Source organism: Sciurus vulgaris (assembly GCF_902686455.1).
Source record: "Sciurus vulgaris genome assembly, chromosome: 18".
NCBI classification, from domain to species: Eukaryota; Metazoa; Chordata; class Mammalia; order Rodentia; family Sciuridae; genus Sciurus; species Sciurus vulgaris.
Window position 1 is genome coordinate 21,668,457 of NC_136479.1, and position 18,666 is coordinate 21,687,122.

At 42.5% G+C, this 18,666-nt stretch overlaps 1 protein-coding gene across 4 annotated transcripts in view; it reads right to left on the reverse strand.

Annotated features, from left to right (window-relative positions):
- The window catches only part of LOC306649957 (sulfotransferase 1A1), a 239,208-nt gene that overhangs the window by 128,202 nt on the left and 92,340 nt on the right, over positions 1-18,666 (reverse strand). Inside the window, exons 1-4 of one of the 4 annotated variants that reach the window (XM_079121518.1) lie at positions 2,570-2,677; positions 1,065-1,245; positions 834-959; positions 649-746 (exon numbers count right to left, since the gene is read on the reverse strand). In XM_079121518.1, the coding sequence (XP_078977644.1) occupies positions 649-746; positions 834-959; positions 1,065-1,212 (372 nt within the window). In that variant the 5' untranslated portion in view covers positions 1,213-1,245; positions 2,570-2,677. Of the gene's footprint in view, positions 1-5; positions 133-648; positions 747-833; positions 960-1,064; positions 2,126-2,569; positions 2,678-18,666 lie in introns of those variants that run through there. The other 3 variants (XM_079121519.1, XM_079121517.1, XM_079121516.1) reach the window with 3 other exon arrangements.

Genomic DNA, 18,666 nt, shown 5'->3' on the forward strand with positions numbered 1-18,666 from the left:
CTCACCTTGTCCATCCATGAACTTCTCCAGGAAGCTGTCCCAGGTGCCAGGGTCAGGGTGCAACTTGGCCATTTTGTAGAAGTTGTAATAGGAGATGGCCACGTCCTTTGCATTGCGGGCAACATAGATCACCTGCAGGGACAGACAACACCCACTGCCAGCTACACCACCCACGTACACACACTCCAGTACTGCCTCCCATTCTGCCTGCCTGGCACCCTTCACAGCACCCCTGTCGGGGAGTCTCTCTCAGCTTGACAAAGGAAGACCCTGAGGCCTTGAGGCTGACTTGCTTGAGATCTCATGGATGGCTATGGCAGCTGGCATTTGAAAGCAGCTTTGATGTGGAACTCCTGGCTGGTCCCTGGAGCTGTACTTCATACTAATCTGATTCCTTAAATTCCACCACATGCACAGATTGGGACAAGGCACACCAAGCTCTCTATATCCTCTCCTCTCAGGTCATTTGAGCACCAATGCTGCCCTGCTATAAGGTCTGCACAGAAAATTCTCACTCTCTTCCTCATTTGGGCCCTGCCACAGTGATGTCAGGTGGCCTTCCCACTTGAGTGGAGACAAAACTTGAAGAGAATTCCCAGCAGAACAAGAACTATGCTAGAATGGCCTAGTGGCCTCCCTGCCACTTACCTTGACCTTCTGGTCCAGCAGACTCTGGGGAAGCAGGGCCAGGGGCAAGTGTGTCTTGAGGAGCCGAGGGGCAGGTGTTTCTTTTAAAGTTTCCAGACCTAAGGTGCAGGCAGGGGAAAATGTGCTGAGCTAGAACCCAGAGATGACTTCTTGCAGTTCTTTTGCCCCTGGATCCCGCCACACACCTGTTGGAACCCCTGGACATTTGAACTCAAGGAAGGGTACACGTGTATAAATGGGTGCCCGGTGACACTTCTCTAGGTCACCACCGTGGTAGATCATCTCGAGTATCTCGCTCAACCAAGTGGTGCCTGGAAAGGAGAGAGCCAGAGGTGAGCAGGGTGGAGGGCCTGGCCCTGCCGACCAAGGTGGGGTTGTAGTCCCAGTAGGGGAGCAGGGTGGCTGTCCTCACTTACCAGATTTTGGGTACGTGCTAATGAGCAGGTCATCAGGCCAGGCCTGGAAGTTCTGAAGTGGCCCCACCATCTCTGCAAAGTACTTGATGAGCGGGACTCCCTTCACCTTGGTCAGTGGAGGCCGGGAGATGTCCTGGAACAGCTCCATGCTGCTGAGTCAGGGGCCAGCACCTGGTCTGCCCTGAATACCATCACAAAACAGCATTCGCTGGTTGTTTCTTTAAGATAAGGACACTGACACTTCGAAAGATCCTGTGATTTGCCCAACTTCAATAAGATACTAAGTGGGGAGATGGAATTGGATGACAGGTCTAACTCCAGTGCAGTGATTCACAGCTCAGGCTGCACCTTCTGATTGCTTGCAAAATTTTCCATGACCCCAATGCCTGGTCAGAGCCCAGCGCGATGTTAGTGATATCTGGGGTTTGATCCAGATTTGGAAGCTTGCCAGGAGATTCTAGTAATTACTTCATCTTTGAGAATGTCCACCAGTCACTGCCTGTTCTGTTTTGTTTGTTTTTCTTTTGTTTTGTATTGTCTGTGGTACTGAGGATGGAACCCAGTATCTCTTGCATGCTAGTTGTCTTCTATCACCCAGCTTCATGCGTCCCCAGCAGATGTGCCCATCCTAACTCTGAGCAGAGAGTTCATTGCTGTTACTACCCCTCCTGAGATCTCAGGTCACAGCCAATAGGCTCCTCTCTGTGCTGGTCTCCTTCTAAAACTCCCTGGGCCCATCACATCCATATACACCTCAGGACAGCCAAGCCTGGGATCCCAATTGCCCACCCAAGCTCCATCTTGGCTCCAGGATAAACAGGACCAATAGAGCAGCTGAACTTGGTTGGTGGGTTAGTCTTGCATGTGAATCAGCAAAGCTCTGATCATTCAGCAGAGGAAGGGAACTCAAGCCAGTCTGGAGTTGTCTATTGAGAAGGGGTGTCCATGGGAAAAGAACAGGGAGGTAGAGGCCCTCTCAGGGGATCAAATAGGTGCCTGAATAAGCAAAAGGAGCACCTAGAAGATGTTGGAAGGGCAAGGGTGTCCTGCCCAGCCACCTCCAATCTGATACCTATCTGACCTCTCAGGATTCTGGCTTATGGCCTCCTGGTCATGCAGGGAATTAGCAGAGGTGTGGGGTGGGTACTATAGAGCTGTTCTCTGTAGGTCTCCTACAGAGGGGTAAGGAGGGGAGGGGTAAGGAGACAGCCCTGGGAATGGCTGGTCGTGGTTTGGGAATGGGGACATCAGTGTTATCTTCCTTACCATTCAGGTGGATGCAGGCCACACCTGCCTTAAAATCTAACATGTGCCTCTGGGAAACAAAAGAATCCAAATGAAGGGAAAGAACCCAAGAGTTGGATGGTCTGTCAGTTGTAAACTGGCTACTGAATGGTTCCCCATACCTTGTCCCTGCAGGGAAGGTCAACAGAGGGCTTTTTCTAACAAATCACATCAATGGTGGGGAGGGGAGTGGAGGGGAGAAGGGGTGCAGGGATGCTCACCTTCCTGCTGGCTCCAGATTAGTCTGAAGACACCGGGGCTCAGGACAGAGCAGCACCAGGCATTCCAGGAACTGCAGGCTCTGACAACAGGGCAAGTCCAGAGTGCTGAGTGAGCAGGGCAATGGGACAGGGGGAGGAGCAGAGTAAGGAAGGCCTATTTTTTTTCTATGAAGGCTGTTTTTGAGGCAGCATAGGAAAGGAAAGGAAAAGGATGTCGGAGCCTAATAGTTCTGCGAGGGAGCCCCTGCTTCATGGCTCCTGGGTGACCTCAGGGGCATCACTCATGGCAGCTGGATGGCCCCACAGGTGCTTTTCTCCCCCGGGCTTGCAGGGGCCTCCAGAGAGAGACGTGACCAGGCTGTGGCACAAGAGCCACAGGGCTCCATGGAAGGGAGCTCCCCACCCCTGCTAGGCCTTTCTCTTACTGTTTGCATTAAAATCCAGTCTAGCCTGACCCTGGAGGTCAGGAGACTCTGAGCCACAGGTGTGGATCTTGTGAGTGTCCCAAGAATGGTGTGTCCTCAGGGGTGAGGTGGGAAAGAGATTCAACAGGGCTCACAGGTAGGAGGGATGCTGGACACATGGTTGGGCCAGTGACCCCCTCCTTACATCTCTGTTGCCCTCACCCAGGGGACAATTTCCAGTCCCACCAGTCAGGTGCATCCATTAACTTTTTTACTGAATGGTGGCCACTGCATGTAGGTAATGTCCCACAGGCATTTTGGCAGCAGTCACTGAGTCAATGGAGTGAGCAAAGGCCCACCACTCAGGCTGGATTGGAATGCCATCCAGTGGACTTGTGATGCCTTGGGAACATCTGCCATAAGCGGAGTTAATGACCTTTCCATTGGTTGATGCAGAAGGAGCCTCCCCTCAGGTAAGGAGCTGCATAGTCTATGTAACCAAAAGCTTTGTGCACAATAAATGGATTTTTCTTCACCAACACCACGAGCGATTCCCCCATGTCTGTGTGTAGGTGACATCGTCACCCTCACTACTCCAAGGAAGAAACCCCATTCAATAACTGCAGACCCTAAGGCTCGCATGAGAAGAACCATAACCCTAGGGAGAAGAACAGGTCGAAACCTGAGAGTCTCCACCCCACTCCTGCTCAACAGGAAGTGGAATCCCTAACCATCCTTGGCCTCCAGGCCCATCTAGAGCCTCCTCACGAGGGCTTCAAGCCCAGCCTCCAGGCTTCACCTCTTTTTGCAGGCTTGTAGTCTTTCCTTTGCCAAGAGTAGGCCCCAACTCCAGTTGCAGGTACTTAACTGTTCCCTGTTCTTCATCCAGAAGGCTCTGTCTAGTACTTGTTCATCAATTTCCCAGTGGCAGGACACCTCCCTAGCCTGCTTGGAATTGCACAGGGTGGATCTTCCTACCCAGCCCTGTGGGACAGACTCTTTTATATAGCACCCCTCATATAATGTGCCCTTTGCCCATTGAGCCTGATGCCTCCCAAAGCCTGCTTCCCAGCAGGAAGACCCACATGGTCCTACCAACACCTTCTCCAGTTGGTCCACAAGAACCACCTCCCCTTCTTGCCACCAGTGAGGTTGAAGAACCCCAGGTGATTGCAGACCCAATGCCCAGGGTTCAGGAGGCAGAGAAGGTAGATGCCTAAGACTCCTTGCTTCACCTCCCAGAGACACATAGGGACTTCGTGTGTCAGGGCACATAGACACAGCAAAAAAGCTGGAGTATCCATTCTCATATCAGATAATGTTGACTTCAAGCTAAAGTTAGTCTGGGGGATAAAGAAGGACATTTCATACTGCTTAAGGGAAGCATAAATCAGCAAGACATAACAATCATAAATATCTATGCCCCAAACAGTGGCTCATCCATGTACGTCAAACAAATCCTTCTCGATTCCAGAAATCAAATAGACAACAACACAATAATACTAGGTGATTTTAACACACCTCTCTCACCACTGGACAGATCCTCCAAACAAAAATTGAACAAAGAAACCATAGATCTCAATAACACAATCAATAATTTAGACTTAAAGGACATTTATAGACTATACCATCCAACAAAGAGTGAATACACTTTCTTCTCAGCAACACATGGATCCTTCTCTAAAATACACCATATTTTATGCCACAAAGTTAATGTTAGCAAGTACAAGAAGATAGAGATACTATTTTGTATTCTATCAGATCATAATGGATTGAAAATTAGAAATAAATGACAGAGTTAAAAGCTGAAACTACTCCAACACCTGGAGATTGAATAATACGCTATTGTATGATGAATGGATAACAGAAGACATCAAGAAGGAAATTAATTCTTAGAGGTAAATGAAAACATAGAAACATCATATCAAAATCTCTGGGACACTATGAAAGCAGTACTTAGAGGAAAATTTATTTCATGGAGTGCATTCAATAAAAGAAGAAAAAATCAACAAATAAACAACTTAACACTACAGCTCAAAGCCCTAGAAAAAGAACAGAACAACACCAAAAATAGTAGAAGACAGGAAATAGTTAAAATCAGAGTCGAAATCAACAAAATTGAAACAAAAGAAACAATTGAAAAAATTGACAAAATAAATAGTTGGTTCTTTGAAAAAAAAATTGATAAACCCTTAGCCAAATTAATAAAGAGAAGGAGAGAGAAAACTCAAATTACTAAAATTCGGAATGAACAAGGAAATATCACAACAGACACGAGTGAAATACAAAACATAATTAGAAGCTATTTTGAAAATCTATACTCCAACAAAATAGAAAATCTCTAAGACATCAACAAGTTTCTAGAGACATATGAATTACCTAAACTGAACCAGGAGGACATACACAACTTAAATAAATCAATTTCAAGCAATGAAATAGAAGAGGTCATCAAAAGCCTACCAACAAAGAAAAGTCTGGGACCAGATGGGTTCTCAGCCGAGTTCTACAAAACCTTTAAAGAAGAACTCATTCCAATACTTCTCAAAGTATTTCAGGAAATAGAAGAGGAGGGAACCTTCCCAAACTCATTCTATGAAGCCAATATCACCCTGATACCTAAACCAGACAGAGACACATCGAGGAAAGAAAATTTCAGACCAATATCCTTAATGAACATTGTCGCAAAAATTCTCAACAAAATCTTAGCAAATTGCAGACAAAAATATATTAAAAAGATAGTGTACCATGATCAAGTGGGTTTTATCCCAGGGATGCAAGGTTGGTTCAACATTTGGAAATCAATAAATGTAATTCACCATATCAACAGGCTTAAAGTCAAGAATCACATGATTATTTCAATAGATGCAGAAAAAGCATTTGATAAAATACAGCATCCCGGGCATGATCCAAGATGGCGGACTAGAGGATGGCTGCATCTCTTGTCGCTCCAGAACCCAGGATTCAAGGAGGGGAGGCATTGAGAGACTTGGACTAACATAGAGCCACAGGGTGGGTCTCCCCCACCGGGTGAAGCTCGGCCGGAGCAGCAGACCTGGACAGAGGCGGCTTCTCAGAGCAGGGCAGGGCAGCTAGAGTCTTCCCCAGGCAGCCCTGCTCCCTCCAGTGGCAGCCTCCTTCCACGGCCAGCTTCTTGGAGCAGGCTGCCCAATGAGAGCCTTTCCGCACAGAGCGAGCTCCAAGCCCTGGAACCAGTAGCAGGCTAGGGGCAGCTTTCTTCAGAAACACTGCATTATCAAGTTCCTCCAAGACTTCAGGCTACTGATGGCTGGGAGGTGATATACTGGAAATCTACAGGGACACTATAAGCCAATAGAGGAAATCTGCAATATCTCAGAGTCCCACTGATATCTGACCAATATGAGAAAACAAGGGAAGAAAATGTCCCAAACAAACCTAGATACTATATCAATAAAACCAAATGACAGCACAGCAGAAGAAATGTCAGAAAGGGAGTTTAGAATGTACATAATTAAAACAATCAGGGAAGCAAACGAGGAGATGAAAGAGCAAATGCGGGCATTGAAGGAGATGAAAAAGCAAATGCGGGCATTAAATGATCGCACCAATCAACAGTTAAAAGAGCAAATATGGAAAACAAGAGATCATTTCAATAAAGAGTTAGAGATACTGAAAAAAAAAAACAGAAATCCTTGAAATGAAGGAAACAATAAACCAAGTTAAAAACTCCATGGAAAGCATAACCAATAGGATAGAACACCTGGAAGACAGAACCTCAGACATCAAAGACAAAATATTTAACCTTGAAAACAAAGTTGAACAAACAGAGAAGATGGTAAGAAATCATGAACAGAATCTACAAGAATTACAGGATATCATGAAAAGGCCAAATTTAAGAATTATTGGGATTGAAGAAGGCTTAGAGAAACAAACCAAAGGAATGAACAATCTATTCAATGAAATAATATCAGAAAATTTCCCAAATCTGAAGAATGAAATGGAAAACCAAGTACAAGAGGCCTATAGGACTCCAAATATACAAAATTACAACAGACCCACACCAAGGCACATTATTATGAAAATACCTAACATACAAAATAAAGACAGAATTTTAAAGGCCCCGAGAGAAAAGAATCAAATTACATTCAGGGGGAAACCAATAAGAATATCAGCAGATTTTTCAATCCAGACCCTAAAAGCTAGAAGGGCCTGGAACAACATTTACCAAGCCCTGAAAGAAAACAGATGCCAACCAAGAATCTTATACCCAGCAAAACTTACTTTCAGATTTGACAACGAAATAAGATCCTTCCATGATAAACAAAAGCTAAAGGAATTTACAAAAAGAAAGCCAGCATTACAGAACATTCTCAGCAAAATATTCCATGAGGAAGAGATGAAAAACAATGATGCAAATAAGCAACAGGAGGAACTAGCCTAAAGGAATAGCCAAATAAAGGAGAAACCAAATCATGTCAAAAACAAAAATGAGTCAAATGACTGGGAATACAAATCATATCACAATAATAACCCTGAATGTTAATGGCCTGAACTCATCAATCAAAAGACATAGACTGGCAGATTGGATTAAAAAGAAAAATCCAACAATATGCTGCCTGCAAGAGATTCATCTCATAGAAAGAGATACCCATAGACTAAAGGTGAAAGGATGGGGAAAAACATACCATGCACATGGACACCACAAAAAAGCTGGAGTATCCATCTTCATTTCAGATAATGTGGACTTCAAGCCAAAACTAGTCAGAAGGGATAAAGAAGGACATTACATACTGCTTAAGGGAAGCATAAATCAGCAAGACATAACAATCATAAATATCTATGCCCTGAACATTGGCTCATCCATGTTCATCAAACAAATCCTTCTTAATTCCAGAAATCAAATAGACCACAACACAATAATACTAGGTGATTTTAACACATTTCTCTCACCGCTGGATAGATCTTCCAAACAAAAATTGAATAAAGAAACCATAGATCTCAATAACACAATCAATAATTTAGACTTAACAAACATATATAGAATATACCATCCAACAAAGAACGAATACACTTTCTTCTCAGCAGCACATGGATCCTTCTCTAAAACAGACCATATTTTATGCCACAAAGCTACTGTTAGCAAATACAAGAAGATATACTACCTTGTATTCTATCAGATCATAATGGATTAAAATTAGAAACAAATGACAGAATAAAAAACAGAAACTTCTCCAATACCTGGAGATTAAATAATACACTATTCTATGATGAATGGATAACAGAAGACATCAGGAGGGAAATAAAAAATTCTTAGAAGTAAACGAGAACAAAGACACATCATATCAAAATCTCTGGGACACTATGAAAGCAGTACTTAGAGGAAGATTTATTTCATGGGGCGCATTCAACAAAAGAAGTAGAAATCCACAAATAAATGATGTAACACTACAGCTCAAAGTCCTAGAAAAAAGAAGAGCAGACCAACACCAAAAGTAGTAGAAGACAGGAAATAGTTAAAATCAGAGTCGAAATCAACAAAATTGAGACAAAAGAAACGATCGGAAAAATTAACAAAATAAAGAGTTGGTTCTTTGAAAAAATAAACAAAATTGATAAACCCTAAACCACACTAACAAAGAGAAGGAAAGAGAAAACTCAGATTACTGAAATTTGGAATGAACAAGGAAATATCACAACAGACACGAGTGAAATACAAAACATAATTAGAAGCTATTTTGAAAATCTATACTCCAACAAAATAGAAAATCTCTAAGACATCAACAAGTTTCTAGAGACATATGAATTACCTAAACTGAACGAGGAGGATATACACAACTTAAATAAATCAGTTTCAAGCAATGAAATAGAAGAAGTCATCAAAAGCCTACCAACAAAGAAAAGTCTGGGACCAGATGGGTTCTCAGCCAAGTTCTACAAAACCTTTAAAGAAGAGCTCATTCCAATACTCCTCAAAGTATTCCATGAAATAGAAGAGGAGGGAACCCTCCCAAACTCATTCTATGAAGCCAATATCACCCTGATACCTAAACCAGACAGAGACAAATCGAGGAAAGAAAATTTCAGACCAATATCCTTAATGAACATCGACGCAAAAATTCTCAACAAAATTTTAGCAAATCGCATACAAAAACATATTAAAAAGATAGTGTACCATGATCAAGTGGGTTTTATCCCAGGGATGCAAGGTTGGTTCAACATCTGGAAATCAATAAGTGTCATTCACCATATCAACAGACTTAAAGTTAAGAATCACATGATTATTTCGATAGATGCAGAAAAAGCATTTGATAAAATACAGCATCCTTTCATGCTCAAAACACTAGAAAAATATTGGGATAGTGGGAACATTCCTTAACATTGTAAAGGCCATCTACGCTAAGCCCATGACCAATATCATTCTAAATGGTGAAAAACTGAAAGCATTCCCCCTAAAAACTGGAACTAGGCAGGGATGCCCTCTTTCACCACTTCTATTCAACATCGTCCTTGAATCTCTAGCCAGAGCAATTAGACAATCCAAAGAAATTAAAGGGATACGAATAGGAAAAGAAGAACTCAAACTATCCCTGTTCGCTGATGACATGATTATATATTTAGAGGAACCTGGAAATTCCACCAGAAAACTTTTAGAACTCATAAGTGAATTCAGTAAAGTAGCAGGTTACAAGATCAATGCTCATAAATCCAATGCATTTTTATACATAAGTGATGAATCTTCAGAAAGAGAAGTTAGGAAAACTACCCCATTCACAATAGCATCGAAAAAAATAAAATACTTGGGAATCAATCTCACAAAAGAGGTGAAAAACCTCTACAATGAGAACTACAGAACACTAAAGAAAGAAATGAAAGAAAACCTTAGAAGATGGAAAGATCTCCCATGTTCTTGGATAGGCAGAATTAATATTGTCAAAATGGCCATACTACCTAAAGTGCTATACAGATTCAATGCAATTCCAAGTAAAATCCCAATGATGTACCTTACAGAAATAGAGCAAGCAATTATGAAATTCATCTGGAAGAATAAGAAACCCAGAATAGCTAAAGCAAACCTCAGTAGAAAGAGTGAAGCAGGGGGTATCGCAATACCAGAACTTCAACTCTACTACAAAGCAATAGTAACAAAAACGGCATGGTATTGGTACCAAAATAGAAAGGTAGATCAATGGTACAGAATAGAGGACCATGGACACAACCAAATACATACAATTTTCTCATACTAGACAAAGGTGCCAAAAATATGCAATGGAGAAAAGATAGCCTCTTCAACAAATGGTGCTGGGAAAACTGGAAAACCATATGCAACAGAATGAAATTAAACCCCTATCTCTCACCCTACATAAAACTCAACTCAAAATGGATCAAGGACCTCGGAATCAGACCAGAGACCCTGCATCTTATAGAAGAAAAAGTAGGTCCAAATCTTCAACTTGTTGGCTTAGGATCAGACTTCCTTAATAGGACTCCCATAGCACAAGAAATAAAAGCAAGAATCAACAACTGGATAGATTCAAACTAAATAGCTTTCTCTCAGCAAAGGAAACTATCAGCAATGCAAAGAGAGAGCCTACAGAGTGGGAGAATATCTTTGCCACTCATACTTCAGAAAGAGCACTAATTTCCAGAATATATAAAGAACTCAAAAAACTCTACACCAAGAATACAAATAATCCATTCAACAAATGGGCTAAGGAAATGAACAGACACTTCACAGAAGAAGATATACAAGCAATCAACAGATATATGAAAAAATGATCAACATATCTCTAGTAATAAGAGAAATGCAAATCAAAACTACACTAAGATTTCATCTCACCCAATTAGAATGGCGATTATCAAGAATACTAGCAACAATAGGTGTTGGAGAGGATGTGGGGAAAAAGGTACACTCATACATTGCTGGTGGGGCTGCAAATTAGTGCAGCCACTCTGGAAAGCAGTGCGGAGAGTCCTTAGAAAACTTGGAATGGACCATTTGACCCAGCTATCCCACTTCTCAGCCTATACCCAAAGGACTTAAAATCAGCATACTAAAGAGATACAGCCACAACAATGTTCATAGCTGCTCAATTCACAATAGCCAGATTGTGGAACCAACCCAGATGCCCTCCAATGGATGAATGGATAAAGAAACTGTGGTATATATATACAATGGAATATTACTCAGCCATAAAGAATAATAAAAGTATGGCATTTGCAGGCAAATGGATTAAATTGGAGAATATCATGCTAAGTGAGATAATCTCAAAAAACCAAAGGATGAATGATCTTGCTGATAAGCGGATGATGACATAATGGGGGGTGGGAGGGGGACAAGAATGGAGGAAGGAGGGACTGTATAGAGGGGTAAGAGGGGTGAGAGGGGTGGCTGAAAGAAAAAAAAATAACGGAATGAATCAAAAACTATTACCCTAGGTAAACGTATGATTACACAAATGGTATGCCTCTACTTCATGTACAGAGAAACAAGATGTATCCCATTTGTTTACAATAAAAATGAATTTTTAAAAAAGTGTTTAAAAAAGACACAACAGGGGCTGGGGATATAGCTCAGTTGGTAATGTGCTTGCCTCCTAAGCACAAGGCCCTGGGTTCATTTCCCAGCACGCAAAAAAAAAAAAAAAAAAAATAGACAGGAAGGAAGGAAGGGAGGGAGGGAGGGAGGGAGGGAGGAAGGAAGGAAGGAAGGAAGGAAGGAAGGAAGGAAGGAAGGAAGGAAGGAAGGAAGGAAGGGGTGCCAGGAGAAATCAAACACATGCTTGGCAGTGGGTGGGCAAGGCACTCACTTGTGGCCAGGGAGCACTACAGAACCCGGCGCCTGCGTGGGCAGAAAGCAGGTTTCATACCCAGCATTGATTGGAGGACTCAGGGGCACAATCCTCGGGATTGGCTAATTTTAAAATCAGGGCAAGCAAAAGGGAAGGGCTATAATTAAAGTGGCTACAGTTGAACCCAGTTAGGGCTGAATAGTATATTTTGAAAATTGAGCACCAGACTTTCTGTTTCTCACAGGCCCTGAAGCTGCGGGTCAGTTCCTGTGACCTGGGACCCCAGGAAGGGCTGGGTGGCTAGGAATGCAAGATGCTTCTTTCAGAAAAGCTCCAGGAGCTGTGGCAGGCACCTTGGGGGGCCCCAGTAGTGAGGGTTAGGGCTTTCTCTCCCAGCAGCAGGAGCTAGGCGCCCTGGAACCCAGACAGGCTGCCACACTAACCAATGAGCGTTCGCTGGTGCAGGTTTGCTCGTCATGCAGACGCTGATTGGCTCACACACGGTAAGCGCGAACCCCTTGACTGTTGGAAACCGCCACCTGCCAAACAATTCTCCTGAGGGCTTGAACGCTGAGGTTGCTGATGCCTTGCTGAGCATGGAAGTAGGTGTCCTAGTGGAAATGACTCCAGGAAGGATTGAATGTGGGCCATCCCAAGTCCCAGGCTCTTCTTTTTGAGGAAACTTGGTGAGGGGTGGTTATGGGGAGATATGTAGGAATGATACCAGTGTGGTGACCTGAAGATAGTTTCTGGTGGTCTGGTCGATCCCACATTTCTCATATAGGCTTGATCTTCATTATCTGATTAAAAGATTTTACTGAGAAGTCCCTTAAATTATAGGTTTCTCAAAATATGATATCTCTCTTCATCGATCTTTCTAATGTTCAGTTAACAGTGCACAGATAGATTTACAGGTTTCCCAGGATTGGAGTAACCAGCCTGGAAGAAAGAGACAGTCTTAGAGAATGACAGGCCTGGAAAAGTATGCATGACATCTGGATTAAAATCCTATATTTTTGTCCTTCATTTATGTCTGCTTTCTGTCTGTAAGCACAAAAGGACTGGGAAGCAGACCTCAACAAATTCAGAGACTATTCTTTCATGGACTCACCTTTGGGACCTACTTTTTGGATGGGAAAGTGGCCCCCAGTTACAGAAGTGATTGTGATTTTACAGGGTACAATGATGTAATCATTGGGAGCTGTGTACCTGCAGTTTTGACAGTCAGGGGCTAGTTAGGTTAAAACTTCAGGAGGGTAGTTGTAAACAGGTTGAAATTCAGTGTTGTCTGGGGAGATAACAGTCCCATCCCAGGGATGAGTACTCAAATCGTGCCCATTGGTATTTTCTGTGCTTCTGTTTAGGACTAATTAGTCGTGGTGAAAGGTCATGGTTTAGGGCCCAGCATTCAGAATCTGTGCCTTTCCCCAGGGCCCATTGTTCCTTGGCTAGTTTCCCCTCCCTCCTCCCAAACCACACCTCTCTCCATTTCTGATATTGCTTCATCTCACCCACCTGCAGACTTTATCTCTTTATATAAGGGGCAATTAGGGATGAGATCTGTCTCCTGTGGCTGTTACTGACTTGATGAGGAACAACGACCTTGCCTGGCCAGGTTTGGAAAGTCTTGTCCTGATTTATCTTAAGGGCACAAAGGAAGATCAGGGATTTGTTGCTTTTAGAATCATTCTTTGATTGTCTGGGCACGTAAGATATTAACCCACAACAACAGATCAAACAAAAAAGAAGTATTACCAAGCAAAGTATAAGGGCTCTAAGAAAACGGGAGCTATTACTTGGCAAGGTGTTCCAGAAAACCTGAAGGATAGGAAGTCTTTGAGGCTTTGGGCAGAATCAGACATCTTATTTCTTTGAGAGTCTTAATTCTGGTAGTGTAGAAGACACATTTCCAGAGTTTATCAGGGGTAATACACATTCCACTATAATGACAGCATCAGTTGCTTCTGGTGCTGCAGGAGAAATATCCAGGGGGATTTGGTTATTGCTTAATAGTGAAATGTTCTGAAATATGTCACTAAGGGCTTTTTGTGTATATGTGCTAAAGGACATGACATGCCATATCACATCTTCAAGCCCACTGGAGGGAATAGAGATAAGCCAGAGGATCATTCCAGTGATGAAGACTGCTTTCTTTGTTCCCAAGAGGAAACTGCCTGTTGACTGAGTTGTTCCATAGTGGGTGTTAGTCAAATATGTTCATCCCACATTTGAAAATATCCTTGGAGATATCTATAATTATCATCTTTTATTTTAGATGTATTTGGAGCTTGAGTTAGACAAGGCTCCAGCCTAATTCCACATGTCAGCATTAGTCCCAATAAGAGAAATATTTCCCAGGGCCTTTTTGTTGTAAGGTCTATTTATGGGCAATTGGAAAACATCAGATCTTGTTGTAAGCTGATCTAAAGTTAAGTTATTGTTCCAAGTTTACAGTCACTGGGTTGTACTTTTGATACACAGGGTGAATCATTAGGACTCAGAACTCTGAAGCCATATTCTAATAAAACATTTTGCATTTGACCCAAATTAATTAAAGATTTAATCATTTTCCATGTTCTATGGTCATTGACAGGATCTGAGGTCAGGAAAATTCTTCCATGAAGCATTTCATTAAGACTTAGTTGGATACAAGTTTTAGGAACAATGCTAATCCTCAACAGAGCAATATGTAGGATTTGGAAGATTCTTGGCATAGTTATGTCATGATAGTTTTAGTAATGTAAGTAAGCCTTTGGACTTTCCCTGATGATTGAGGGCACCAAGAAGAATGAAGATAGGTTAAGTGATGTCCAAATCTCCTGAGTGATACTATGTCATCTTTGAGGCAAAGGACAGTTTATTGTGATCCTGAAGGGACCTAGGAAGTCCAAATATAGGAATAACTTTTTTCATAAGACTTTCATGGCTTCTCAGGGCTCTCAGTTCAGGTAGGATATGCTTCAATTCACCCACAAAAAATTTGTCAACCAAAACTAGAAGGTATTTTTTCCTTGACATGGTGGCATCTGGGTAAAGTCCAGTTGCCAATCTTCCCCAGGGGATGTGCCTCACTGTTCTATTGGATTCAATAGTGAAGGTGGTTGCTTGGTGCCCCCAGCCTGCCCACTGGAGTATTATGAAGGAAAGGGAGTGAGATCTCATGATCTCTTGAATGGTAGTCTCCAGGCCTTTCCTTCCAAAGGCGTGAGTAACCACAGTGGTCAGTGCCTTTCTCCACAAGTGGCATGAATCATGGATCCCTTTAATACTTTTCCATTGATCAGCCAAGGGTAATAAGACTTCACAAACTCTTTCCCTGGTCCTCCATCCATTTCTGCTAATTTATATCACCATTGATTTGTCCATTCCTTTTCAGTTTCTGTGCAGGATGCGCTTGAACGTCAGTTTGGATTTGAAGAATTAGAGCCATTTCTGAAATATTTTGAAGTACGTACTGCTCCTCTAGCACTTCTGTCTGTTAGTGCATTTCCCTGGTCTACGGGGGAATTGCCATTTTTGGTGTTCTTGGCAGTGCATACTTGAAACATGGGTGGTTAAACAGAACTGCTTCCAAAAGAAAAAATTGGGGGTTCATGGTTTGTTCGGGAATTTTTTTCTATTAAGTTCCCTTTCTCTCCATATAGTAGCATGAGCATGAAGAATTAAGAAATCATGTTGGATCTGTGTTCATTTAGCAACTCATTTTTTTTTTCCTAATTGCAAAGCTGCCGTGAGGGCAGGTATTTCAGCCTTCTGAGCTGAGGTGTTTAGAGGAAGGAGTTTCGCCCACATTACCTCCTGGAGGTCAGGTACTATACAACCTGCCTTTCCGGTTTCCTCACCAATGTAGCTGCTTCCATCTGAGCATTACTCAATATCGGGGGTGGGTTATAAGGCTGAGCTCTATGTCAAGTGTGCTCAAGTAGACCTACTCTATAGTTTCCACACACAAGGGAAGCAAATTGCCCCTTGTCTTGCAGTGAGAAATCAAGTTGCCAGATTTCGAGTTTGGCAGACCTTGTGAGTAATCTCTGGAGATTCTAAACTATTAGGGCCTGGTATTTAGTCAGCCATCCTCCAGTTATCTGTTGATGTCCTTTAATTTCAAGAACACTCTGAACCTGGTGGGGCATTTGGACCTCTAACAAGTGTCCTAAGGTTAGCTCTGTAGCTTCATCTACCAGGAGTGCAATAGCAGCTACAACTTTCAGGTACCCAGGGTTGGTCAGGATTCTCTAGAGGAACACAACTAACAGGATGTATAATTATAAACAGGGGATTTATTCAATTGTCTTACACTACCAGATGCTAGATAGTCCACAAAGGCCTTCTGCAGGCTGGAGAGCTGGAGGAACCAGTAGCTGTGTGGTCCAAGAGGCTGAAGCCTCAGAACAAGAGGAATGAATGATGCTGCCCCAGTATAAGACTGAAGGCTTCTGGGAAATCCCTGGAGAATCACTGGCTTCCATGTCTGACTATAAACCAACTTTTTTATTTGGTCTTTGGAGTTTGCAATAACAGGGACAAGGCAGAAAGGAAACATTAGGGACTGGAAGGGGTGAAAGCAGACACAAGAAGAAGCCTGATTATTTGTTCTAGCATTGGGAAGTAGCCCACTGCCCCCTCAGGGATACCCAAGGGCTTCTTAGAGTCCACATTGGAGGAGTAAGGAGTGAGAGTGTGATATACTCAGGTGATCACAGCAGATTCAAGACTGCCTTCAAGGGGGAGGGTATTGTGGCTCAGTGGTAGAGAGCTTGCCTAGATGTGTGAGGCATGGGTTCAATTGTCAGTACACATATAAATAAATGAATAAAGTAAAGTTCTATCAACATCCAGAAAATTTTAAAAGAAAAAACCTATTCAAGAATTGAGCTTCATCTGCTGCTGTTTCCTTGTCCTTCAAATTTTATTCCATCCAAGCCTCTAACTGATTGGATGGCACTGCTCATGCTTTAGGGAGGGTCATTACTTCATTTCTCTATCCCCACATGCCCAATCGTTCCTAGATACACCCTCATTGACATACCCAGACGCCTCTTAATCTTTGGTATCTCATAATCCAATCAAGTTGACAATTCAGATTCACCATTACCAAGGCCACCACATGACACTGAATCCAACTGTTTACAAAGAAAGCTTCAGATAATGGGATGTCCCCAATGTTTGATTGAGGATTCCCAGTGTCACGGCCTATCTCCTTGCTAGATATAGGGTAAATGACCTCTTCAAGTCAAGAATTCCCAGGACTGTGGCAAGAAAGCAGAACTTCCTGGAGTTTTTGAAAGGCTATTAGCCATGTTTCTCAATTCATCCTTGGGGATCATAATCATGCCCTCATATGGTTTCATAGATTGGCTTATCTATTAGTCCAAAGCTGGGAATTAAAATTCTGCAAAGCCCATTCATTCTTATGCAAGCTCAACTCCAATGATTTCCCTCTTTACAGAGAAGCATACCCCATGCACTGATGGATGCCATTTATGGCAGTCCTTGCTCCAAAGCCCTGGCTCTTTGCAAAGGTAGCAGTCTCCAGTCTTTAAGACGCTTCTCTTAAGATGTTTTTCTCTTAAGAAGTCCTGGATATCCCTGAGGGGCAGGGGGCTACTTCCCAATGCTAGAACAGGTATTGGGCATCTTCTTGTGTCTGCTTTTCACCCCTTCCAGTCCCTAATGTTTCCTTTCTGCCTTGTCCTGTTTATAGCAAACCCCAGAGGACCAAATAAAAAAGTTGGTCTATAGTCAGGCATGGAAGTACATGCCTGTAATCCCAGTGACTCCAGAGACTGAGACAAAAGAATGGTTTATTTTGAGATCAGCCTCAGCAACTTAGTGAGGCCCTAATTAACTTCATGAGACCCTATCTCAAATAAAAATATAAAGGGCTGGAATTGTGGCTCATTGGTTAAGTGGCCATGGGTTTAAAAAAAAAGTTGATCAGTGAGGTCCTATCATCTAGTTCTGAAATTTTCTTCTAATATCTGGGACCGATGACTGATAAGGTCAGTTTCTAATAAGACTAGATATTCGTATATTTGTGGAGGGTTTCAGTGAAGTGTCCTGGAGTGGTGTAGACAGGAGTTCATCCTTACATTATTTCTCTTGATGTTTCATAATTAACTGACTAATTTACACATTTTCTCATTCTCTCCATTACACAGGTGTTCATATAGGCTCATTTACTAAGGTTGTGTCTTTGATTTTAATAATTACAACTAGGATTTTGGTTTAGGGACAGCATCCTTTTCTCCAAGCTGTTCATGGTCTTGAGCATGGACTTCAACACCCTAGCCTTTCCCGTTGCCCCTGAAAAGAACTTTTCCTCAGTGATGCAGCAAATGGAACAGGCTACTAGAATGTCAGCCCATGTGAAGTCAAACATGATAGTCAGGACTTGAAACTCAGCTATGAATCACTCAGGGGCCTCTGAGCATCTACCCAGATTTTGTGACATCATGTTAAGTCAGTTGTGGGGAGTGGTGATGTAGCTCAAGGGGTCTAGTTGCCTTGTGCATGTGGTTGCACTGTACTGGGATCAAAAAGTACAAGTTAACATTAGCCAGTTTGCTATGGCAATGCTGCCTGTGGTCACTCTATGCAAAAGCTCAGAGTATCAGTTTTAATCTTGAAACTCAGACAGTGACTCCGAGGGACAGAGGATTCTGAGTGTAGCAAGATAACCATAATATCTCATCAGCACAGTGACCTTCAAGCCTGCTTGCTAATTTACAGAAACTTTCTCACAAATAATCTTTGGCTGATTAAAACTATATAATAAATGTGCTGAGCTTGCTCTGGGTCATTGCATTGCCATCTGGATGTAATGTCCACCTGGTGTCAACTTTCTCTCTATGTGTGTCTGTTTGTCTTTTCTAATCCCCCATCACCCCTTGCCAGTTTCTTCGTTAACAGTCATGCAGGTCAT